Source organism: Xenopus tropicalis, chromosome 3 (assembly GCF_000004195.4).
Source record: "Xenopus tropicalis strain Nigerian chromosome 3, UCB_Xtro_10.0, whole genome shotgun sequence".
NCBI lineage: Eukaryota > Metazoa > Chordata > Amphibia > Anura > Pipidae > Xenopus > Xenopus tropicalis.
This window is the reverse complement of record NC_030679.2, coordinates 131,221,602-131,247,740: the sequence shown is the minus strand read 5'-3', so window position 1 is coordinate 131,247,740 and position 26,139 is coordinate 131,221,602. Positions and strand designations below refer to the sequence as shown.

Genomic DNA, 26,139 nt, shown 5'->3' with positions numbered 1-26,139 from the left:
GTTCAGTTAGACCTTCTGGATTTATTTGAATTGCTCAGCCCAATGTTTTGGTAATTAATAGTATTATTTTGTGTTATTTTTGTTAAGTGTATAGATTTCTGTCACTAAAGTTTTATGTAGGCTTCATTGGCAGGCAAACCCGTTCTTAAACAACTTGTGAATAAACATCAAAACATTATTACTGGGAATAAAAATACATTCCTACAATGAATACAATGCAATGTAACAAAGGTTTCTATTGCAGTTAAGTCTGAATTATAAATAATAATACTGTATATACTCGAGTATAAGCCTAGTTTTTCAGCACCCAAAATGTGCTGAAAAAGCCTCGGCTTATACTCGAGTCTGGTGCCATAATGGCCCATGCCCACCTTCTTTACCAGGTAGCTTCTTTAATTTAATTTTATTTTTGAACCCCAAAAGTCTGTTTTCCCCTTTGCTGTCCCACATTTTTTTTAATCTGAATTGTCCCCTTCTCTCTATGCTCTACCCACAGGCATCCTTCTATAGACTCTGGCTGCATCTTTTTCACCTCCAGTTGGTTCATCTGCTATCCTCACCTGTCCCAATCTGCACTAGACATTGCACATTATATTCTATATAAACTATATATAGTTTTGAAGGATTTTAACTCTTTGTGTTTTTGCTTGGTTGCTGATTGATCTAAGGGGGTAGTACTCTTAAGATATCATTGTTGATACCATATTGTTTTTGTTGACCCTCTTCTCCACTTACAGAGCTAGTTTACTGTTTTTCTTTGAAATAAATATTTAAAAACATATACCAGACTGATGCCTCAATTAATGTAATTTTATTGTAAATTTATTTTGATTATTGAAACTTAGCAGTAGCTGCTGCATTTCCCACCCTATAGGCTTATACTCAAGTACCTCGGCTTATATTCAGATCGGCTTATACTTGAGTATATACGGTAATTAAAATTTCAATATCAATTAAGACTAAACAAGATGACTGCTGTTTTACTTATATTCCAAATTTTTAGATGCCAACAACTTAATTTAAAATATGTAAAACATGCCTAAGATTTCTTGAGAACAGATTAGAAAGTCACTGAGGAATGGCTGCGTGTTCCCCAAACATTTGATCCATTGTAAAGTGTCTTTAGCACCTTATAGATCACCCTATTTAATGCAATAATACAGGTATTGGCTTTCTAATCTGTTCTTGAGCATTCTACTAACATGTGGATGGGCCAGAACTGATACCTTCATCCATATTAATTCATTTATTGTAAGATTTCTTGAGGGCATTCTTTTGAAATGTACTCATTTGAAAATGTAGAAAGGGGGCTTAACTTCACTATATAACTTGCAACAATATACTTCAGAGTTAACATTTCATTCAATAAACAAGGTGCATTTAATGTATTAAAAAAAAAAGTAAAACATTTTTAATATACAGCACATGTAAAAAGCATTGTAAATTTTCCCATATTTTACTTGATGGTACAATTACATCTCAAATGTGGGTCAAAGAAAAAAATGTTGACAGCAATAGGACATTGTTGGAAGAAATCAATGATTATTTGCGTTAGGCTGAGTATAATTTAAGAGTGTCATTTCAAAAGTATTCATTGTTGGATCTGAATACATTAAACAAACGAAGATGGAGGAGGCCTGGAGGCAGATCTATGCTGCAATTCCTTTTATTGAAAATAATGTGCTACTACATGTTTCGGGCCCACAGCTATTTTTCACTTGAGCAAGGCTTAGAATTGATCAGCTCAATTGTATCACTGGATGTGTCTACTTATGATCAGAATACATTTCCTTACTAGTTTTGCTTTAGATGGTTGCTCTATAGTAGTTTTTTCTTTGGAAGGTTAGGGGAGTACAGATTGGAAGAAAAATATCTTACTTGCCAACAAGGTAAAAATGAACTTATGAAAGTTATTCAGCAAACGCTCAACATCAATATTCTTAATAATCAAGTAATTTAAAAAGCCTAAATATTTTTTTTATATTTTTAATCAATACCTCTGGGAGTGCCAAGGTTATTTGAGAATATAGTAGGTATCTTCTGTCATAAATTTCCCCGTTTGCTAAGGAACAAGTTGACCTCCTTTATCAGACAAGAGGATCAACAAAGCAAATTTGTATATTTTGAGTTATGTACTTTCTCCACATGGTATGTTGCAAAGGCTTTTCTAAAACTTTACTGAACAAGGAGGTTGGAGACTCAATTGTACAGGTAACATTTACATACAAAATCTGATATACGATATTATGAAACTTCGTTCATCACTACCATACATTGATAAAAATAATTTATTTCAATTTTGTTCAAGAAGTCAAAATTATCAGTTGCCATAAAAAAATCTGGATTTCTTTTGAAAGAATTAGTTCAGATGGATGCTGGATTCAAATAAATTAATGAAAATTACACACAATCTATCACACAAATTTCTTAGTTTGATACATGGCATTATGAAAAAAGTATAGAAAATATTTGCAAAAAGAACTACAAAGATATTGGCTTGTAAATAGAGAATATGTGACATATTTGGTGGTGTGAACATGTCAGAAATTTAATTCAAAATAATTGTGAACCCATTATGTCTCACATAGCAAATCAGTGGGAAGAATTATGAAGACTGGGCAATAAGTGGGGAACAGTATTTTTCCTAATGTTGCCTGTGTAGTGCTGGTAAAATGGGCAATACTTTTTGAGATTATTAGAGATAGATGCACACATTGAATGCTCTACATGGCACCCCTAGAACATGACAATTTCAACAATGTGAAGGTTGTTTTGAACCTAAAGTGAAAATGTTTGACACCAAACCTAAAAGGAAAGCCCAAAACGATACACCTTTTTGGTATTAATGCAAATAAAGTGAATAAATCAGCGGGCTATGAAAGTGTTATTGTCTCTCCCTCAGATCAGTCTAAAAGTAAGCTCATTCAGCCCTGTTTTTAATTAGGGCTACATGTAATTTAACATGATTTGTAATGCATACTACTGAGATATGGAGCTCACAATTATAACTTTGCAGTTTACAAAGTAGTACACAGCAGATAGTGTTTTTTCTAAATGCTAAAGTAACATTGTTCCATATAATGTTGCTCAATTAGGAACTTTGACATTTGCTCAGCACACTTCCATATATTTTCAGATTACACAATATATTAATATTCCCTGCAGATGAGTCACAAGATGAGTCTCTTCTTGCGCTAACGTCTGGCCTTTGCTCCACTGGCAAATGTTCATTTTACACATAAAACCAGAAAAGCACAGAGAAAGGAACAGAATCTGTATGACAGGCTGCAAGGAATCAAAGGTACTTAAGTTCTTTAATACATTAATCAAAAACATGTGGACTTTAAGACATTACCATCTGATACCAATGCATTTCTAAATGATAATAATATGGCTTTTGGGGTAAACTCTGTTCAAATTTATAATTCACTCTTAAACCTTAAATATATAACAGCATACAATATAAACAGCTCTTAAATATAGTGTTAAAGATAACAATCATATTATTTACATTTTCATTGTACAGACAAAGTAAAGTACAATTATATTAACAGTGTGCAGATAAACAATGTTTTTTATATTATATTTATTTATAAACATTTTTCATGAAATATGAAGTTGACATTTTAGTTTGGTATATTTTTCTATCTATAAAACAATCTGTATTACAATAGTTATTTAATTTTTATTGATATAACCTACTTAGTACAGTCCATGGTGCCAAGCTACTTTTTTTTCCCACAATTGCCAGCATATTTAACAAAAAATCAGCTTCTTGTGGAAAAAAAGTCAATTGCAAACAAAAATCACTATTTCATTCATTTTCGCTAAGGCTGTAAAATCTCGACTCTTTTAAAAAAAAATTGCTGCAATGCTTTCAATACACATACCAATGGCTTTTCGACAAATGCAGCAGGTTTTATATGCCAATGTTTTTCATCAGGATTTTTCAGTTTGTTAAACTTTGAAAATGTGTTTTTTAAATATTGATAAATCCGAATCACAAGTAAAGATATCTTTGTAAATCAAACATTATTCCTAAAAATAGAAAAAGACATCATATTTAAAAATATACATACAGACCCCATGATTCTCTGCCTTACGCATTTCATACCCCCCCGTTACTTATTCAAAGGCAGTAAAGCGCCACAAAAAATTTAAAAGACAGTGAAGCCCATCCTATTATTACATAAAACAGCTTTACATCAGCTACTCATTAATCAATAGTATAATGTAAAAAAAAGTCTTCAAAAAGTTACATTTACAAAGTGAAAATCATATTGGCCATGATTATATAAAATAAAGTAGGATACAGTATAAAAGCATAGTGCCACATGAACAAGTTTTTGAAAAAGGATCTTTGAAGTGCTTTATAGACCGACAGGCTCAAATAAATTAAAAAAGTAAAAAACATTACCTTCTATAAATATACTATAATCTATATTATAAAGGCTTACTGTCCCATCGACAGTTCTTAATCTTTATAGTACTGAAACAAGTAAACAATTAGACACAGAGAATATTCAACATATAAAGTATGCACTGACGTTATTTTGTTATATGTTAGATCAACCTCATAGTTCATACCTTATATAAAGAATGCACACAGACAATTCTTTGAAACCTTGCTATATATAACAGCTGGGGCCCTTAAGCTTATAATGTTGCCTGTGTAGTGCTGGTTAAATGGTCAATATTTTTTGAGATTAGTGATAGATGCACACATTGAATGCACTACATGGCACCCCTAGAACATGACAATTTAAACAATGTGAAGGTTGTTGTAAATGAAAGCTGTTGTCCGGAGGGCCATTTGTTGCTCCTAGGCACTGGCTGTTCCAAAGACCTCTAGCATTCACCTTTATGATGCTTTATCTTTTTACTCAAGGAAATGTGAAGCGGAGATGCAGTAAACAGTGATGAGCAAATACATTAAAAAAGTAAAAAACATATTACCTTCTCTATTTTTAAATATACTATAATCTATATTATAGAGGCATACTGCCACACAGATAGTTCTTAAAGAATCTTTATAGTACTGAAAAAAAAAGTAAACAATTACACAGAGAATATTTAACATATAAAGAATGCACTGACATTATTTTGTTAAATGTTAGATCAACCTCATAGTTTATACCCTATAAACTGTTTAGTCTCTTGTTGTTTTACTCTTCTTCGTTTTATTAGAACATAATTTTTCTGCTTTTGATGTTCGCTTTAATCTGTAGAGATGTGGGACGGCAATGTGGGTGATATGAACCTATATGTGGGTTGGTGGGAGGAGACCCACATCTATGCAGATATAAAAGGGCACTTGAAACCCTACCTGCTCTATATAGATGACCAACTACGTTTATGCCAGGGTAGAAAGAAGGATTCTGAAGATTTCATTCATGAAATCAACTCAAATTAAAATTAAATATGAGATTAACTAGCCAATTTAGTGAAAGCAAGGTGGATTTTTTTTTAAATTGAACTTATTACAATGTGGATGAATTCTATAAAAAGCACAGGACACGTTTGAGATTTTTGGAAGGAGGCTTATAGACACAAGGCTTTTAGGAGAGTGCTAATACTGAAAGGTAAAGTTTTCTTACTAGTAAAAAACCAACAGAGAAATAGATTGCTTGGAAAAAATTCCAAGGTACAGTAGACAGTTTTAGATATTATAAATATTAACTATATTTTATACAGATAATGATTATTACAAGCTTATACTTTAAAAGACATGTTGTCACATGTTCACTGATATCATCGATAAGATCAAATTTCTTAGTGTCAGGGAACTAAAGGGGCCATATTTACTAACGAATCTTATTTTTCACCATTAAAAATAGTGTATTTTACTCAAACTCAAATTTTATTTATCATTTTTTTTAAGGTTTTCAGAATTTTTTTTTGTTTGTAAGCACAAGGATTTTAAGGTTTCCGTATTCTTATTCAGTTTTGTCTTCTTTTCGTTGGAGCTTTTTATATTCGGACTTTCAAATTTTGATAAACAAGGCCTCCCCGTGTTGTAGCAGTAGGCGTATTGAATGTAAACATCTGAAAGTTGTTTAAGTGTCAGAAACATTATGTAGGCTCTACTAATAGATCTTTGAAGGAATGAATAAGTAAACTTCAGGGCCAAATAAAATCTGTATCTATAGAGAGGAGTAATGTAACAAGGAACTTTGCACATTGTAATAAGGGCAATTAGATTTTATCAGCACAGGGCATTGAAAAGGTGAGGTTAAAAAAGATAGGCGGTGCCTTGTTGCATGTTTTAGCTAAAATAAGTATTCTGGATTTTCCATTTACGCACACGTTTACTGTTGGGTTTAAATTTGATGTCATGTTATAAAAAATGAGTAATATCAGTGAATTGTTAATAGGTTGAATGTTCTGTGGGTATAATTGTTTACTTGTTGCAGTACTGTAACGATTCCTTGAACTGTTTGTGTGGCATATAGTAAATTTAAAGAAGAAAAGGTAAAAACTAAGTAAGCTTTATCAGAAAGGTCTATGTAAATAAAGCCATGAACACTGAACTCAGAACTACTGCTTATTCCTCAGTGAAAAGAAACACATTTCTTTTCTTTTATCCAGTGTACATGATCTTCTGTGTTAGACTTCCTTCCCTCAGAAAAATCCTTCAGGGCATGGCATGAGTCTGCCCAGTTTACTTCTCTCTCTGTTGTAATCCGAGCTGAAAGTTGTTCTGTTCCTGCACACTGCTGCCTGGAAGTTAAGTCAGACCAAGCTAAAATGGCTGCTGCTATCTTAAAGTGATACTGACACCAAAAAATTTCTTATAAAAATATGAACCTACTTCCACCAAACATACCTATAGGTCATGTTGACTGTTTTTTCCTAAAAGTCCTGTTTCTCTACATAAATCTTACTGAAGATCCTGAACCCGACTGTCTGGCAACCCGACTGTAGCTTCTTAATCTGTCAAAAGGACTACGTCGTAAACTGGGAGGATTCAGCTTGCCGTTTGCTTCAAGGAGCTCCCCCTCCCTCCCTCGCTCGCATAGCATGGTGTTGCGAACTAGATAGTAGGCAGGCTTGATCTTTCCATTGCCTGCCTGCTTCAAAGGGCTGTGCCCCCTCTCTGCTCTTCCCACAAAGGAAGGCTGCTCCTTGGGTCTGTAATTCGTGCTACCATAATTATGAAGCGGAAAAACTTTGCAGATTTAGTTTATAAGGAATTGAAAGCGGATACAAATTAAAACACAACAGCAGGTGTAAAATAATTGGCTGTCAGTATCACTTTAAACAAACAGAGGGAGATTTTAGGGCTACAGTATTTACTCAGGTATGGTAAAGCATTCTGTAGAATAAATATAGCATTCTAGCTTGCACCATTGTGACTAATCTATTGCCAATAAAATGCCTTTTCTTTTCCTCTAATATTGGCCGAGAAGGCAGTGCTTTTACTTTCACTTAAGACTGTATCAGTCTATGAAGTACTGCAATGATCCTTTATAATAAAAACTTGTTTATGTTGCATTATGCCTTTATATTTAATCATATTATATGCTGTATCAATAAGGCCAATATGGTTTATACTTTAAGTTAAGCTTATTGGAGACTTTGTGTAAAATTAGCACTTGTTGCATGCAAATAACAAACTGAGTCCCGTAAAAATATATATATCTAATACTACTAATAAACGAGTAGCCAATATAAATCTGTTTGATTGGTTTTATATAAAAATGGAAGGCGCTTACACTCCTTCAAACTTCTCATGGGATTGTGGTGCCTATAAATAGGTATTAGATGGTATGAAAAGCATCAAGGTCTGTATGTATACTTTTTAATATGATGTCTTGAATAAACCTTTTCTATTTTTTATCTGGGCTACAGGATATATTTATCCTTTTGTTATTTTTCAACCTTCAATACACAGCAACTATAATCTAAGCAATGTTACTTAAAATATAACTAGGAAGTTTATCTTGGTAACAGGCAAACTCTGCTATATAGGCTTTGAAATGATTGGGTTCTTTTTCAGATTAAAAGTGTAAAAACCAAGGGAGGCATTCCACAGCTCTTCGAGAAACATGAGTGGTGAAGTTAACAGTTTACAAAAGGTTTGTGAAAAAAAATGCTTGCAAAAGCATATTTAGCCAACTCTCTATATATCCCCATACTGATAATACACCTTGATTAATAAATCCCATAAACACTAACCCTCGCGCATATTTATTTACTGATGTACTATCCTTTCCTCATTTACACACCACAGATTTTGTAGAAGCTCATATATTTCTGGTTGTTCCGCTTTATCTAGCTTCTGCAGTAACACATGCAACATTTTCTCCTCTACTAACGCCAATAAATTTGCAAAAATGAACAATATTCCTCTTATAACTTTTTTAATTTTATCTATAATCCCCTTTCTGGATCATTCCTGCACCTTTCATCCATGCATTTATTGTCCCTAAAACAAACGTTCCTCTTCAATACTCCACTACACCAGCATAATTCCAGTGTTCTTTAACCCCTTAAATGCTCTGCTTACAAAGGATGGCAATACCATACGCATTTCATTAAATCAGCTTTCCATTAACTCAATTAACACCTATGTAAAATGGGAATTTCCTTTCCTTACCCCAAAGCTAAATTTCCTCTAACCGACCTGTATACAACTAAGATATTTTCTGTATTCTTGCACCCTAATACACACAAAGGCGCTCCTTGCTGCACAAGAGATTGCGAGTACACCAAGTCCACTATAAGGTTCACTGTTTATTTTTAACAAAATTGTTCAATTTCAATTTCCTGTGTTCACTTGTATCCTTAAACCTCATTTTAAAATGTGTATTCTTAACCCCCAATCAGTAGGCCATTCCAGAAATATTTTAGTTTACCATTCAAACATTATCCCCCTTTGACTACACAAACATTTGCTTTTTACCTACTTAGTTCCTGCTCTAGTAACTTCTCATTCATGTTTTATTGAATAAATATAATATTGACAATACAGATACTTTTTAGGGAGCCTTTGATATTTAATTAACCGATGTTTTCGTTTGTGACCAGAAAAGTTCATCCCTAGACAAGCAAATATGGCCTTGGGTCAATAGGTTGAATAATTGCCAAAGTCACTATTATTAGGCTGCTGGGGACTGTTGGGCCTCATAGTACTTCAGTACCCACCCCCCACCCCCACCGTCCATAAATACCTCACAGTGCTAAACTACAATATCCCCTTCTGCTTCATAGGTTTAACGGCCAAACCCCAAGACTCCTGTTCATTTAATCTAGTCGGCCGAAAGTGTAGCTAAGAGACAAGTCTACAGCCGCTCTTTCCCCTCTTGCCCTACAATATGTCCCCGGCTGCCGCTGTACACGCAGTTCAACTTCTTTCCACTGCTTCTCCCCTTGCCTGCTTTCTATATTATTAGGATTCCCTATTTGCCCTTCTGCGTTACAGTGAAACCCCCCCCCCCCCACAACCCCCACTCCCATCAGGTTGGCTCTTCCCGCTGGTGCAATTTCACTTGTATCCTCAAACCTCATTTTAAAATGTGTATTCTTACTTATTCAAAAAGGTTTGGGGTGCGCAGCGCGGCAAATTTTATTGACCACGCCCACTTTTGTGGCCACGCCCCAATTTCCACACCCCCTTTAAAAAAATACTCCTTTTATATAGATGAAATGGTGGGATCAGACGTAAATGTGCTATACCCTCATACTGTACTACCTAAGGAAAACAATATAGCAACTCCTACACAGTAGCCCCCATACACAGGTGCCCCCCATACACAGTAGCCCCCCATACACAGTACCCCCCAATACACAGAGCTTCCATACATGCTGCTGCTGCTTCTTCTTCTACAGCATCTCCTCTCTATATGCGGCTCCTTGTTGGGCGGAGCCAGGCCCTTTTATAAGGTTGCGCCTGTGCGTGTGACGTCAATACGCACGGGCACAACCTTATAAAAGGGCCTGGCTCAGCCGAACAAGGAGCCACTGAAGAAGAGGAACGCCTGACTGCAGCCAGCGCATCCCGCTGTCAGGGATAGTTCTATGAATGTCCCGCATTACGGAAATGCGAGACATTCATGGTACTATCCGGGACAGCAGGATGCGCTACCAAAACCGGGACTGTCCTACAGAAAGCGGGACAGTTGGGCGGTATGATTTCTTGCCATATTAACAAGGCCTAAGGTTCCCAGACTTATAAGGGCCCCTTTAAAATGTCTGCTAGATTTTATGAATAAGCAATACCTCTTCCCCTTCATGCTGTGCTCTGCCAGAGATTCCCAGGAGTGAGAGATATATGTTAGGGGTGGGAAGGTGAAACTGCCCAGCATACAAATAAAGGCAGCAGCCTCTTCTGCCTGATAAAAGACAGAGCCCCCTCAGCCCCTGACCCACTGAGCAGGAGAGGAATGCAGCCAATGCCAATACTTAACCCTTGCCTGTCACAAATGCTCCTCCCAGGACAATTAAACATCAAGGTAAGGCTGTGAGCTTGAGTGTAGCAGGGGAGATTGAAGAGTTAAGGGGGCGGGGCTTTATTCCCCAGAGCAGAGCAGGCACAGCAATCAATTAAATGGCAATGCTGAAAAGCGGGACATCTAACAGTGAATCCGGGACAGCGGGAAGTGCCATAAATATCAGGACTGTCCCGCTGAAAGCGGGGCGGTTGGGAGGTCATTTTTAATGTATAGGTTTTTTGGGTTTGTGGTCTTATTGTTTCCTTGTGGGGACACAAGATTTCTCGTGGTGGGAGAGTGTAGCCAAGCTGGTTTCCTTGAAAGTAAGCCTATTTTCCTGCTTTATGTGGATTTTCACTGTTGATATAAGGACTGCAGCAGTATCTATAGTAATAGGAATGAAGGGACTACAGATCCCAGAAGGCCCTGCTCTGGAGAGGATGGGCTCCAAAAAGGAAGAGGAAGTGGATCTGAGGACCTGAGGGGTGGAGAGCTGCCAGAGAGCTCTGCTAAAAGCCAGAGTATGTGTGGATGCTGCATGGAAAACAGTGAGAGAGATCCCCCCTGCGCAGTGTGGGAAGCTGAATGATACCCTGCCAGCGCCATTCCTACTCACCAGCTCAGCACTGAGGGGAGACCTGCGCTCCCAAACAAGTTTCCTGTCTCACGTCTCAGTAGTAAGTGTGCCACAGTACTGACATACAGGCATACCCCCCAACTGTCCCGCTTTCTATAGCGCATCCCGCTGTCACGGATAGTTCCCTGAATGTCCCGCATTTCCGTAATAGATTACGGAAATGCGGGACATTCATAGAACGATCCGCGACAGCAGGATGAGCGGGCTTAAGCTGAGCGCTGCTTCTCTTCTCTTCTCTGGCTCCTTCTCCGGCGGTCCCAGGCCCTTTTATAAGGTTGCGCCCGTGCGTAATGACGTCGCACCCACGGGCGCAACCTTATAAAAGGACCTGGGACCGCTGGAGAAGGAGCCACAGGAGAGAAGCAGCGCAAGGAGTCGGAGCGCGTATGGGGGGTGCTCTGTGTATGGGGGGGGCCTCTTTGTATGGGGGGGCCTCTGTGTATGGGGGGCCTCTGTGTATGGGGGGGGCCTCTGTGTATGGGGGGCACTGTGTTTAAAGGGTACTGTGTATGGGTGGCGCACTGTGTATAAAGGGTACTGTGTATGGGGGGCACTGTGTATAAAGGGTACTGTGTATAAAGGGTACTGTGTATGGGGGGCTCTGTGTATGAGTCTCCCCTGTGTGGGGGGGCAAAACTGGTAGATAGTTAGAACTCACTTATAACTGACTTCCTTCTCTCTATATTTGTATTTTAATGTAGGAGTTGCTATATTGTTTTCCTTAGGTAGTACAGTATGAGGGTATAGCACATTTGCATCTGATCCCGCCATTTCAACTATATAAAAGGAGTATTTTTAGAAAACAATGGGGTGTGTTAATTGGGTCGTGGCCACAAAAGTGGGCGTGGTAAAAAAAATTTGCGTGACAGTATATATTTGAAGCTATAATAACAAAGTACAAGCATCCTGGATGTAAATTGTTGTTTAAGGGCCCCAATGCCGCCGGCTTATAGGACATTAGGGGAGCTCCCAAACTTTGTTGTTAGAACTTAACTGCTAGTGCAGTTTACATTGCATTGCACTGTTATTGCCATTTCTGCCTGTTCATGCTTTCTGCATTTATCTGCATTTAATTTTTTCTAACTCATTTTCAGCCCAGTTCCTGTGTAATAAATCTGGGTTTACTTCCTGTTTGTGTTGGTATTTACTGGGAATCTTTGGGGTGTCACCACAGTCACAACTACAGTACATCAAGCCATACCCTAGGGTGGGCTACAATTGTTTTAGCATTAATAACCCAATCCTCAAGACTCCTGTTCGTTTAATGTGACAAAAAGTGTAGCTTAGAGACAAGTCTGCAGCAGCTCTTTCCCTACAAAATGTCCCCAGCTACCGCCGTACACGCAGTTCAACTTCTTTCCACTGCTTCTCCCCTTGTCCGTTTTCTATTTCATCATTATTAGAATTCCCTAATTGCCATTGTGCGTTACAGCGAACCCCCAACACCCGCTCCCCCATTCTCCCCGTCCTCCCCCCTCCCCGTCAGTGTTGGTTGTGCCGGATTTCACGGACACACCACGTGACCTGACAAATTGGCGCAGCGCAGCCATGGGAGGGGCTTGCTAGGGATCGTCATATACACACAGTGTTTGTGGGCAGCAGAGGGAGGAGATCAGCAATGGCGGTGACGCCATGGCCACGCCCCTTATTCTCTGGGCTCATCCTCAGTGACAGAGTAATGAGGAACATGTCACAGCCAGGGCCAGAGGTTTCCCCATAGCCGGCATCATGCGCCAGGGGCAGCGGCGCTGCATGGGTTAAAGAGCTGCTAGATCTTCATAAGGTTACTTACCCTTTAATCACTCTTACTGTAAATGGAATATTTTATCAGAGTCTGCTTTCTATGCATTCGGATGTGTATTGCCTGTAGCCTCCCATCATACTAATAATAAGTAATAATTGTACTATTTATTGATAACATGCACGTTTATGTTTATTCTGAGGTGCTTGTGTGATTATTTCACATGAATAGACTTGCAGGTGCTGCTGTACTGACTAGCTGCTGGAAAATGTCAATAAACCAGGCAGTCTGAGATGTTGTTGCTTTTAGGGTCCCCTCTTGTTGAATTTGTGGTTGACTTTGGGGTCCCTCTTGTTGAATTTGTTGACTTTGGGGTCCCTCTTATCGTTGACTTTGTGGTCCCTCTTATCGTTGACTTTGTGGTCCCTCTTATCGTTGACTTTGTGGTCCCTCTTATCGTTGACTTTGTGGTCCCTCTTATCGTTGACTTTGGGGTCCCTCTTATCATTGACTTTGGGGTCCCTCTTGTGGTTGACTTTGAGGTCCCTCTTGTGGTTGACTTTGGGGCCGCTCTTGTAGTTGACTTTGGGGTCCCTCTTGTTGAATTCATGGCCTGACGCTTTAACCATCTTCTCTTTGCCTTATATTCTCTTCACCCTCTTCCTCTTGTCTGTCTCAGTGTTACATGGGTGACATATTTATGGTGCCACAGTATAGAAACCCTTGCGCTTATGGTGCATTTTACACTAGCAATGGATGGATATGGGAAGGCCCAGCAGCTGTGCTTGAACATTAGACTGCAAGCTCTAATGAGCAGGGCGCTCTCTGCCTTTCGCAGGTTATACTAATAAGGCATTTTGGCCAGCTCGGTGTTGGTCACTGCCGGCAGCTGGCTAAACCATAGCTGTGATCAAATGGAGTCGAAATCAGTGAGTAGCCACTAAGGGAGTTGCCATGTTGTTATTGACCCCTTCCTACGTTCCCATAGAAACCACACAAGGATGCTGTAGCGTTTAGCTCCTTGACTATAAATGACCAAATCTCCAGAGTAACCGCCCCCTGTGCCACACCCAGCTGATGCTTAGGGTCCTTTTCAGTAAATGACAATTCTTGCCCTTGTTTACCCCTATCCCATCCCATGCCTCTACCTTGGCCTATCAATATGTTTCCAATGTATAATCTCTGTAAAGAGCTACAGAACATGTTGTTGCTATATTAATAAAAGAGAGGTACCAAAATCCCCCAGTGATTCTAATTCTTTCCTGAGGCCCCGGCCTAGTGCTCATGTTCACTGCACCAGTCCTGGATAGGAGCACTGTGCCGGGTATGCAATTGTAATCCATAGAGGGGGGGGGGTTAAATTTTGGAACCACCTAGAAATTTTACCTTTTACATCTCCTTTAAGGAACAGGAAGTTTGACTCTTTAAGGTACTTGCACTCTGTAGGGGTAACTGGGTACTTTGGAAAGCCAACCACCCCCCTTTTACCAAGCATTTACTCCCTTGATTATTTCTTAGGGTGTTAAATTGACCAACTGCACAAATATATCACAATTATTTTATTAGTGAAATCTAATTCCCTGTTCTTCCTCTGTATGACTGCCCTTGAGAAGCCCAGATACATGATCTGTTGCTGGCACTGGCTCTCACATTAGAGCCTTGCTTTGAATCCCTGAGCCAACTCTGGGCAAGTGTCCCAGCCTATCCTGTGCACCTCTGAAGGCTGCCTTCATTGCTGTAAATCTCACATATCCCACATGAGAAGAGCACTATGGGAAAACTTTTCTTTGCCTTTACTCGGAAATGAATACTAGTGTAATAATGATGAGCATTAGATTAGTCCTCTATGGTGGGAGTGTTGGTCTTACAAAGAGAGACCAAATGAAAGATTTTAGCAGCCAACTCCCCCATCCAAGTGTTACTAAACACATACATTTTATTTTCCATAATAGGCATTCTGTTACATTTTTGCACCATTAAGGTTACAGTTAGCCTAAGGTTCTAGGCAGACCCAGACAAACCTGCCTCCTGCTTCCAGGTTATTTACTAGTAGTCCTGCAGTTTACTAACGCGTTCCTTTTGGTTGTTTCCAGGAGATGTCCTCACAAGAACCACAGGAGACTTCCCCCTCCAGAGTGTCCACTGAATCCTTCGAGATGGTGGACGCTTCTCAGGTGTATGAGGCAGTGACTCCACACTGGTTCTACCATCAAGTGCAAGACAACAGGAGTTCCTGGTTCCCCTTCAGCAGGGAAGATTCCGATAAACTGGAGCAGGCGTTTAGCTCAGGTATTGGCTGTAATATGGTGAGGAAGTATGGGGAGGGCTTGTTAATAAAGCAGGAATTCAAAGGTAATATGATGGTTCCCACAGAGTAGGCATTACAGAGCACATGCATATCTCCATGCCCTACACCCAGGGCATAGAGAAAGAGGAGACTAGAGGATCACTGTAGGTTAGTTATTCTGGCATGGGGTACTTAGCTGCAAAGATAAATGGCTACTGGCTGTGGGCAGGCCCGGACTGACAATCTGTAGATTCTGGCAAATGCCAGAGGAGCTGCTGTAAGATGCTATTGACAGTCACTATTTATTGGGCTGGTTATTGAGCTGTTTGGGACTCTGTTCACTGTCTGCAGCACAGAATAAACCCTATTTTGAATCTTCAGTCCGGATCTGCCTGTGGGATATCATAAGACTAAAGGTGGCCATACACGGGCCGACTATAGCTGCCGATATCGGTCCCTTGGACCGATTCGGCAGCTAATCGGCCCGTGTATGGGGAGAGCAGATCGGCCTGGCCGACCGATATCTGGCCTGAAATTGGCCAGATCTCGATCGGCCAGGTTAGAAAATCTGGTCGGATCGGGGACCGCATCGGCTCGTTGATGCGGTCCCCGATCCGACTGCCCCATTGCCGCCCACATAATCCGATCGTCTGGCCCCAGGGCCAAACGATCGGATTATTATTTTTTTTACCTAAATGGTCCCCGATATCGCCCACCCGTAGGTGGGGATATCGGGGGAAGATCCGCTCGCTTGGCGACATCGCCAAGCGAGCGGATCTGCTGGTGTATGGCCAGCTTAAGAATTTCAGCTTTTTTTCTTGACCTTTAAAGTCAAAGTTGCACAAAGATCCTACCATTCTGGCAATGTTAAATTGCTCATTGAAGGTCCCTCTTGTGAATCTCTGAGGCAGAAATCACATTGACAACTTCTGCAGGCAGTGGACTGATGTGTCAAGAAGACAAAGTGGTATAATCCTATTGAGATTACCACTAATAAAGAGCATTACTCATTTATCCTTAAGTATTATATGTCGGTGATGAGATTAGATGGATTTAACACGCTGCTTGAGTTGTTCTATGATAAATATAATCTTATGAATTTTTCTTTTCGCTAGGTGTCAACCCACAGACTATAGTGATCCCAACACGCGGAGGTCGATATGATGTACATCTGGGTAGTCGCAAACAGAGGGCGGTGTACTGGGAAGAGAAGGAATCTGAGGTGCAGAGATGCACTTGGTTCTACAAGGGAGAGGAGAGTAGATATGTTCCGTATCCAGAGGACTTCAGCCAAGTCCTTGAGGTACAGTGTGTTTCTGCAGTGCAATGTGTTCTAGTAATGGGAGGCCTTTACTCTCACTGTTTTAACATATTTATACTAATCTCATCATACACTACAGCTCTGATTATGGGGGAATGTACAGTCAAGTGGAAGTTGCAGAATGGCTTAAGTCTGTCCTTCCCACATCTTGCATGAAAACACTTATTATTGTCCTGTCTATTCCTAGAAATACAACTGATGCAACAGTGTTTTTCAGTACCTATAACTGTGTTATGAGTGAAGGGCAACCGGACCAAATGCTGGACATCAAAGCAGGGCTTCTCTCTGAGTGCTGTGTATATGACTTGGCAATAACATGTCCCTACATATTGTGTTCTCTCACAGGATGCATACATGTTGGCAGTAACTCTGAATGAGTGGAAGAAGAGGCTGGAATCCCCATTCAGGGACATTATTATTCTACACAACCCCAAGGTAATAAGTTCAGGAGCAATATTTTTTAGGGGCCCTTTCCAATAGATAGCTGGGCAAAAATTGGCAATATATTTATCAGGAAGGTTCAAAATCTGTGCGAGGACCACATTGGGCAATGATTCATTCATTTGGTGACTTCTCCAAATGAGCTGATCTTAATGTGCATACCCGGATTTGTACATTTACAAGTACTAACATATTCTATAAATGAAAATAGCTTTTTTGTATTATAGGTTAAATCTGTAATTCTGTTGCATTTCTTTTTTTATGACTGCACAGCTTATGGTCCATTATCAGCCAGTGGGAATCCCGGATGAGTGGGGAGCCACACCCAGTGAGCAAGGTCGGCCCCGAACAGTGAAGAGGGGAGTGGAGAATATTTCTGTGGAGATACCGTCTGGTAAATTAGACTTTTTTTTAGAGATCACAAGAAATCATAGCCCGATATCCAAGCTGCACCCACTTCAGCTATTGCTGATCCACAGTCTCCATAGTTCTTTACTAGGTTAAGGTGACTACAGATAATAGAAGAGTTCCTTCTGCAACAATTAGAAGTCTGCATGTTGAGCATCTATAATATAGGCCCTTTGTGTTTAAATGATTTGTAAAAATGCAGGTGTGATCCCAGTTGGGTGGGCAGAACTGCGCCCTGGAACTCTTGGACTCATGGGTGCACTTGTTGATGATGAGCTCAATGGGGGGGTGCACCAAGCAGTGGGAGAACTTATCATCAGTAGAGTCCAGTGAGGGCATTGCATCCATTGGCCAAGCTGTATAAACAAGCAATAGAATTAAGTGAAGCTTCTCTCTGGTCCAGTTTTTCCAGTCCCAGCAACACTTGCTCTGATTCACCCAGAGATTTTATCAATTATTTCTGCTGTTTTAGGGGAGCCATCTCAGATTGATCACTTGGTGTTCATGGTGCATGGCATTGGTCCAGCCTGTGACCTTCAGTTCAGAAGCATCATACAGTGCGGTGAGTCCCTTCCATCAGTCACATCAACTTAACAAGCAGCCTTTGTCTGTCAGTGCTTTGTGATACTTTGTGCCACAAATGTGATACTTTGTGCAAACAAAGTGTGCCTGTGTGCACATTTCCTATTTCCTTTAATTGTACAAATAAACACGCATTATGATTCTGTCTTCCTTCCTTAGTGACTGATTTCCAAAGTGTGACTCTGAACCTTCTTCCTGCTCATTTCAAGAAGGCCACGGAGGAAGGGCTGATTGGCCGGGTAGAGTTCCTCCCTGTAGACTGGCACAGCGCCCTACATGCTGATGCTACTGGTGTTGATGAGTATGTACCAGGTGAACTGTAAAATACTATTTATATTAGGACCCATGAGTTCTTTATATAAATAAATATATTACCATTGCAGTATTAGATTGATTAGAGCATCAGTATCTACATTTTGTAGTGAACAAGCACAGTTTGGCACAACAAAGTTTTCGATGGGTAGTGTTGTGCTGAGTGGCAGTCAGATAGTCCTGTCTGCTCTGCGTCTGATTCAGCCTGTTTTGGACTAGTTGGAAGGTTCTACCTCTCAGCAGTGAGTTAAATGAGGAGTTATTGCTTATTATAGTTTGCGATCTTGTAATCCCTGAACACAAATCATACATTGTACCCCTTGTACACAGCGACATCCAGAGGATCACTCTGCCCAGTATCAGCCGCCTCCGCCACTTCACCAACGAGACCGTGTTGGATCTGTTTTTCTACAACAGCCCCACATACTGCCAGACCATTGTGAATACTGTATGTGGGGAAATGGATCGTATCTACAGTATATTCAGAGAAAGAAACCCTGACTTCAAAGGACATGTTTCTGTGACTGGTCATAGCCTTGGTATGTAATTTCTCTCTCATCACCTTTGGGGACACAGGATGGCATCCACCACTTGGTGGAAGAAAAAAGAAACACCCTTCTTCAGTTTAATTCAGTTTTTCAAGTTTTCTGCCCACAGAATGTTGTACCTATAGGTTAACACTATAGCATTTATTTACTGCACCGGCATCTGGTCTATTTCACTTTAACCAGTTACTAGGAATGCTTGCATCCTACCAACCAAAGATCTGCTAATCCTCATGGTAAATCACATGTCGTGGCTGCCCTTTGGCTGATGGTACATGGGGGGCATTTTCTCTGCCTGCAAATTTTACAATAGAGGAACCTTTTTTAATCTCACAGTTGTAGATCTGCTATCTTTATTGCACCTATAACGTTTTGTTGTAGTGTATATCAGCCAGCAGAGAAGTGCTTGAATGGGAAGCATCTGACAGAACTTTTAACCCCCAAAACCATCACTAGAGCAAGTTTAGGCATGCAAGCACCAGTAGTGGTGCTGCCAGATGTTTGCTATGTTACAGTTAAAACAAAATCCCTATACTTGAGGCCTTCTTTCTATTATCCCCTGCTAATGGCCTCTTGTCACCAGTACAATACTCTCAACAAAGTGCCAGCAGAAACTGTCATATATTCATTTGTTAACTTTATTAACTTATATCAACAAGCCATAATCTTAACCATCTTTCTATAGGATCTGTCATTCTGTTTGACATTCTCACCAACCAAACAGATTCATCCCTCAGCAGTCAGGACATGACGAAGGTAACCTCTGTTTGGTACATTTCATAGCTGCCACGCAGATGGGTACTCAGTCCATAAACAGAGAGTTGTACTTTCCCTTTTTTCAGACTACATTACTCCACTCAGAGTCACAGAGAGACAAGCCAAGGCTGAGTGAGGTTCTGCAGCAGCTGGAGCTCACAGAATATTGCAGTGTGTTTGAGGGAGAGAAGATTGACATAGAGGCCCTGGTAAAGTGGCTTTTTTTCCCACTCATTGCCTTTTGTCAAAATTGTATTTGGTTAGGGGTGAGAATGGGCATGTTTCTTTACCATATTTCACTGACTTCCATTGTTATAGTGGCACCTGCATTCACCTAACCTGAGCTTGATTTACCACACGGACCCTTACTTGTGGCTGCTTCATTTTATCACAAATAAGTTGCATTATTACATTTTATCACATATAAGTGGGGGTACAAATCATGTTATCACTGGCACGCCAATGCCCGCAGCACAGACATCTGTATCATTATGTGCAAGTCAGTTGCAGAATGCAAAGGGAATTCTGAAAGCAACTCATGCGTTAAGCAGGTATTAATTCTAGGGCCCCCTGTACTTTGCCCCTTATTTAAAGAGGTGTACTAACTGGTGTATTGGCACAAGTATGGAAGATCATTATCAGTGTGCATAGAATTCATTGAATTATATTGTGTGTCTATGTAATTATGTTTTACAGTACTTGCCAAAAATGTATGCTCTTTTTATTCCAGGCTTTATGCACAGAAAATGACCTGAAGGATCTGGAAATTCCTTTAGGGCCACGGAAAAAAATCCTTCAATATATAAGGCACAGAGGGTGGCAGAAGGTGAGCAGATTTTCATGTCCTGATTTTGTTTACTTATTATTAAGTGAGATTTTCCTGATGTAAAAAGAAAAACAGAAGGGATCATTTACAAGTGCAAAGTGCAATTTCAAACACAAATTGCCCTGTTTTTTTTTTGTTTTTTTTTTACCAACAATGCAACATTTCCACACCATCATTGTAGCCTCCATGTGGGGAGTTCATACTATGTATTTGAGTCTAATGCGTCCAACCCAATGCATCTTCACTAGGATTTTGATCAGAATGCAGATGCAATTTGCACTGAAGGTGTTCATGGTGGGAGTGGTGTTTAAATGGCTAGCATGTGATACTTTTGATCTGCTATGCTGATTGACATGGCACACTGAGGGAACTTTGGAATTACTGCCATGTTCAAGGTGGCATTAGCTCTTGGGTCCCCAGGCATCAGTAGTTGGGATGTTGGTGTATGAAGAAGAGAAGCAGAAACATCTGTTTGAGCCCAGTCATATTTGCTGGCTGTTACTCCTGTCCCTGTCCATCAGCAGCTGTATAACACACTATCTCTTTACAGGATTCTTCTGGCACTGCCCAAGCAACATCCCCTACAGCAGACTCCAAGAAGCCTTTTCTCACATCTGGTAGTCCCCCCAATGTTGTGAATTATGAATACTTTGACGTTGGTATTGGACAGGTATGAGACCAGAACATCTCTATCTCCCCTGGCCCTGTCTTGGCAGTCTCCAGTCCTACAATAACCTTGTCCAGATAAAAAGCATTCAGGCTCACCATTGTTTTAAAAAATGTAGTTGGGGTCCCCCTAAGCTCATTCTGTTGTACAGTGCCGCAGAATATGTTGGTTTTAATAATAACAAGGTTAAAGCGATATTAAAGGATGTTTGTTGCATTCAGTCTCCTATAGTTCCTTGACATCCACCAAAGACACCCTAACTGGCCCTCAGGCTGCAAACCCCCTCCAAAAATGGGATCCATTTACTTTTGAATTCTTATATCCTCTTTCTTTTACCAGGTGTCAGTCAAGTACCCCCAGTTGAGCTTTCACCCCGAAGTCTTCTTTGCTTGGGGCTCACCCGTTGGCATGTACTTGACAGTGCGAGGTCTGAAGAGGATTGATCCAAAATACCACTTTCCAACCTGCAAACGGTTCTTCAATATTTATCACCCAGTAAGTGCCATTAGTGTGACAGGATGGAGGCACGACCTCAACAAAACATAAACATGATCCTTATATGACTTGTGTATTGAGTCCCCTTGTGTACTGATTTATTAATTATGCCTGAAGTTTCTTTCCAACAAGTACTCTCTGCTGGAAGTAGAGTGTTTCAGCTCTGTTGACATGGTGCCACCCACTAAGGGGCACACATTACTTGTATCATTGTCTAGTGATCCTTTGGGTTTTATCAGAAGGATTAGTCCATGTTGTTTATATGTTACACGTGGTTCAGCAATATCATACAAATATCCACTAAGGCAAATTTCTCTCTGATTGCAGTTTGACCCAGTGGCTTATCGGATTGAGCCAATCGTACTCAGAGAGCAGGAGTTTGAGCCCATTCTAATCCCTCACCATAAGGGCAGGAAGAGGATGCATTTAGGTAAAATTAACAGAGCAGCAATGACACCATAGTTCTTGCATGTTACATACAGTTACATAGTTAAGTTGGGTTGAAAAAAAGAGACAAAATCCATCCCAAAACCCTTCCAAGCGAACCCCAGCGCACACACATAGACCCATACTGACCTATCTATCCACTCACATACAGACCCACACTGACCTATCTATCCACTCACATACAGACCCACACTGCCCTATCTATCCACTCACATACAGACCCACACTGCCCTATCTATCCACACACATACAGACCCATACTGACCTATCTATCCACTCACATACAGACCCATACTGACCTATCTATCCACTCACATACAGACCCACACTGCCCTATCTATCCACTCACATACAGACCCACACTGCCCTATCTATCCACTCACATACAGACCCATACTGACCTATCTATACACTATGCTTGTTCAAGAACTCATCCAATTTAACAGAATCTGCCATTACAACATCATTAGGAAGGGTATTCCCCAACCTCACTGCCCTCAGAGTGAAACCCCCCCTCAGCTGCTTCAAATAAAAGTTCTGTTCTCCTAATCTAAAGGGGGGGCCTCTGGTGCACTGATCATTTTTATGGGGAAAAAGAACATCCCCCTATCTGCCTATAATCCCCTCTAATGTACTTGTACAGAGTAATCATGTCCCCTCGCAAGTGTCTTTTTTCCAGAGAAAACAACCCCAACCTCGACAGTCTCACCTCATAGTTTAACCCTTCCATCCCCTTTACCAGTTTAGTTGCAGTCTCCACACTCTCTCCAGCTCATTAATATCCTTCTTAAGGACTGGAGCCCAAAACTGCACTGCATACTCAAGGTGAGGCCTTACCAGGGACCTATAAAGAGGCAAAATTATGTTTTCATCCCTTGAGTCAATGCCCTTTTTTATTCAAGACAGCACTTTATTTGCTTTAGTAGCCACAGAATGACATTGCCAGGAATTGGACAACTTGTAATCTACAAAAAACCCTAGATCCTTCTCCATTAAGGATACCCCCAACAAACTACCATTTAGTATATAACTTGCATTTATATTATTTCTACCAAAGTATATAACTTTGCACTTGTCAATATTGAACCTCATTTTCCAGTTTGCTGCCCAGTTTTCCAATTTTGTCGAATCGCTCTGCAAAGCGGCAGCATCCTGCATGGAACTTATAGTTTTGCACAATTTAGTGTCATCAGCAAAAATAGAAACAGTACTCTCTATGCCCTCCTCCAGGCCATTAATAAACAAGTTAAAAAGCAAAGGACCAAGGACTGACCCCTGCGGTACTCCACTAACCACACTGGCCCAATTAGAAAATGTTCCATTTACCACCACTCTTTGTAATCTATCCTTCAGCCAGTTTTCTATCCAATTACAAATATTAGGTTCTCGGCCAATATTCCTGAATTTGATCATTAACCTTCTGTGTGGTACTGTATCAAATGAATGAAGCCACAAGCAGTGAGATTCACCCACCTCTGTTAACCTTGTAGAGCTGAAAGAGGGCCTGACACGAATGGGCACAGACATTATTGGCTCACTGAAAACAGCATGGCAGACCTTCACACGGCCTCCTATACCATCCTTGCCACCACCTACTGCTGAGGCTGCTGCAGTGCCAGACACAAACCTTTTTGCCGTGGTGGAAGGTATTTCAGTTATTGCCTTGCTATAGGAATTGTTGAAGACTGATATCTTTACTAGCATTGTAAGAGCACATTATATGGAGCAATAGGAGGAGTTATAGGGAGAGGTTTTATAGGACAATAGGAGGAGTTATAGGGAGGAGCTATATGGAACAATAGGGGGAGTTATAGGGAGGGGTTATATGGAGCAGTAGGAGGAGTTATATGGTGGGTTTATATGGAGTAATAGGAGGAGTTATAGGGAGAAGTTATATGGAACAATAGGGGGAGTTATGGGGAGGGGTTATATGGGACAATAGGAGGAGTTATAGTGAGGGGGTATATGGAGCAATAGGAGGAGTTATAGGGAGGGGTTATATGGAGCAATAGGAGGAGTTATAGGGAGGGGTTATATGGAGCATTAGGAGGAGTTATATGGAGCAGTAGGAGTTATTATAGGAGGATCTCTATGAAAAGTTATTCATAGGTCTCTGTGAAGTTGGAATATTAGCTTTACATTATATGTAAGAGTGCCATAACAATATTTTTTTATCTGCTCTAAACTCCTGCAGCTATAAAGATAGAGGAACCCCCTGCTCCTGCAAAGGAAGACCCCATGCAGATATCAGTGGGAATGCTAAATGGGGGGCAGCGCTTTGATTATGTTCTCCAGGAGAAACCAATTGAGAGCTTCAATGAGTATCTCTTTGCACTGCAGAGCCATGTCTGTTACTGGTGAGTCGGAATGAACATCAAGGGAAACAAACACCTATTCTATTGTCTATAGAGAGACTAGATAGGGATGAGCGAGTGCCAAGGGGGGTAAGGAATGGAAGATGAAGATGTTAATAACATCTTTTTTTTTTTGTCAGTTTAATATATTGGACTGTGTTGATTTTCTGTGTAGGACATCTGAAGACACTGCACTGCTGCTCCTAAAGGAAATCTATCAGACTATGGGAATCAACATGGATCAGCCCCTACTATAAGAACTGGCACAGGTGCTGCCATAAGCAGGGGGCGAAGAAAGAACATTTTGGTAAGTGACCAATAAGCCACCCATCCCCCAGATACTCATTCCTCCCCTACCTAATTCTTATCTCTCAATTAGCCTGACAGGAGCAGCTTTCAACCAATCACCTGTACCTGCCCCACTCCTGCTTTCCCTAGTATTACTGTCTACATGAACCATGTCATGTGATCATTTAGGTTCCCACTGACCATATATAAATTGCTATAAGTGGGGTTGAACTAAAACTCCCTCTTGTTTTTTTTTTTACAGATGCACTACCATGCCCCTTGGTCTTTCCTTTGTGTAATGCTTCCCCCTGCAGCTAGAGGGCACTCAAGGAGAAGATATGGAAGCCTGATGCTGTTGAGATCCCTGCATACCATGTAGCATTTCCCATCCCAAACAGCACCGCTTTGCTGTATATTTATCGCCGTGTCCTTGCCTTATTACATTTGATAGTAGCACACCGTGTAAGAGATTTATTACCAGAGCAGAGATAGAACAAGACTGTGTATATTTCCTTATGAATATTTATAAGCCCATGTTATGATTCACTCACACCTTATTGGGTAAGTGCTTTGGTGTTTTTTAATAATAGTAAAGTTGATCCTTTATTTTAACTCTTCCATATTTACCAAAGGCTGCTGGGAATGTGCTGGGAGTTGTATTTCAGCAATATCTAGAATGCCCCCTGTATGGGGTAAAGAGACAAAGCACACTTGCAGTAGGGGGTCGACGTTTCCATGTTGTACTGCGCAGCTGTAGGTGTGGCCTATTTATTAAAGATTATATTTAAAATACTGATTCTTTAGCAAAATGTTTTATTCCTGGCATTTCTGCAGTACCCAGAAGTGCGTGTGTCAGCACAAATGGAAATGGGACTAGTAGTTACAGGGCCAGCATCTGCAGTGGGCTGTAGGGAGTAGGTAAGTGCCGCTCTATGGGCAATGGGCTGTAGGGAGTAGATACAGTATGTGCCGCTTTGTGGGCAATGGGCCATAGGGTGTAGGTAAGTGCCGCTCTATGGGCAATGGGCTGTAGGGAGTACGTAAGTGCCGCTCTATGGCCAATGGGCTGTAGGGAGTAGATATGTGCCGCTTTGTGGGCAATGGGCCATAGGGTGTAGGTAAGTGCAGCTCTATGTGCAATGGGCTGTAGGGAGTAAGTAAGTGCAGCTCTATGTGCAATGGGCTGTAGGGAGTACGTAAGTGCCGCTCTATGGGCAATGGGCTGTAGGGAGTAGATATGTGCCGCTTTGTGGGCAATGGGCCATAGGGTGTAGGTAAGTGCAGCTCTATGTGCAATGGGCTGTAGGGAGTACGTACTGTAAGTGCCGCTCTATGGCCAATGGGCTGTAGGGAGTAGATATGTGCCGCTTTGTGGGCAATGGGCCATAGGGTGTAGGTAAGTGCCGCTCTATGGGCAATGGGCTGTAGGGAGTATGTAAGTGCCGCTCTATGGGCAATGGGCTGTAGGGAGTAGATATGTGCCGCTTTGTGGGCAATGGGCCATAGGGTGTAGGTAAGTGCAGCTCTATGTGCAATGGGCCGTAGGGAGTACGTAAGTGCCGCTCTATGGCCAATGGGCTGTAGGGAGTAGATATGTGC

At 40.8% G+C, this 26,139-nt stretch overlaps 1 protein-coding gene across 3 annotated transcripts; it reads left to right on the top strand.

The window, feature by feature from the left end:
• The first annotated feature begins 7,999 nt into the window (after positions 1–7,999).
• On the top strand, positions 8,000–25,336 carry ddhd2 (DDHD domain containing 2). Of its 3 annotated transcripts, none has more exons than XM_031899324.1 (18): positions 8,000–8,078; positions 14,905–15,100; positions 16,214–16,401; positions 16,765–16,854; positions 17,134–17,254; positions 17,741–17,830; positions 18,010–18,151; positions 18,493–18,701; positions 19,393–19,463; positions 19,550–19,672; positions 20,194–20,289; positions 20,840–20,959; positions 21,296–21,451; positions 21,779–21,881; positions 23,389–23,544; positions 24,093–24,255; positions 24,428–24,559; positions 24,803–25,336. In XM_031899324.1, exons 1-17 carry the CDS (start codon positions 8,049–8,051, stop codon positions 24,507–24,509), a joined length of 2,136 nt encoding a protein of 711 aa, XP_031755184.1. In that variant the 5' UTR covers positions 8,000–8,048; the 3' UTR covers positions 24,510–24,559; positions 24,803–25,336. The 3 variants fall into 3 exon arrangements, with proteins under 3 accessions (XP_031755184.1, XP_012814853.1, XP_012814854.1); XM_012959399.3 differs by lacking the exon at positions 8,000–8,078 and adding an exon at positions 10,525–11,110; XM_012959400.3 differs by lacking the exon at positions 8,000–8,078 and adding an exon at positions 10,631–10,649.
• Positions 25,337–26,139: the final 803 nt, after the last annotated feature.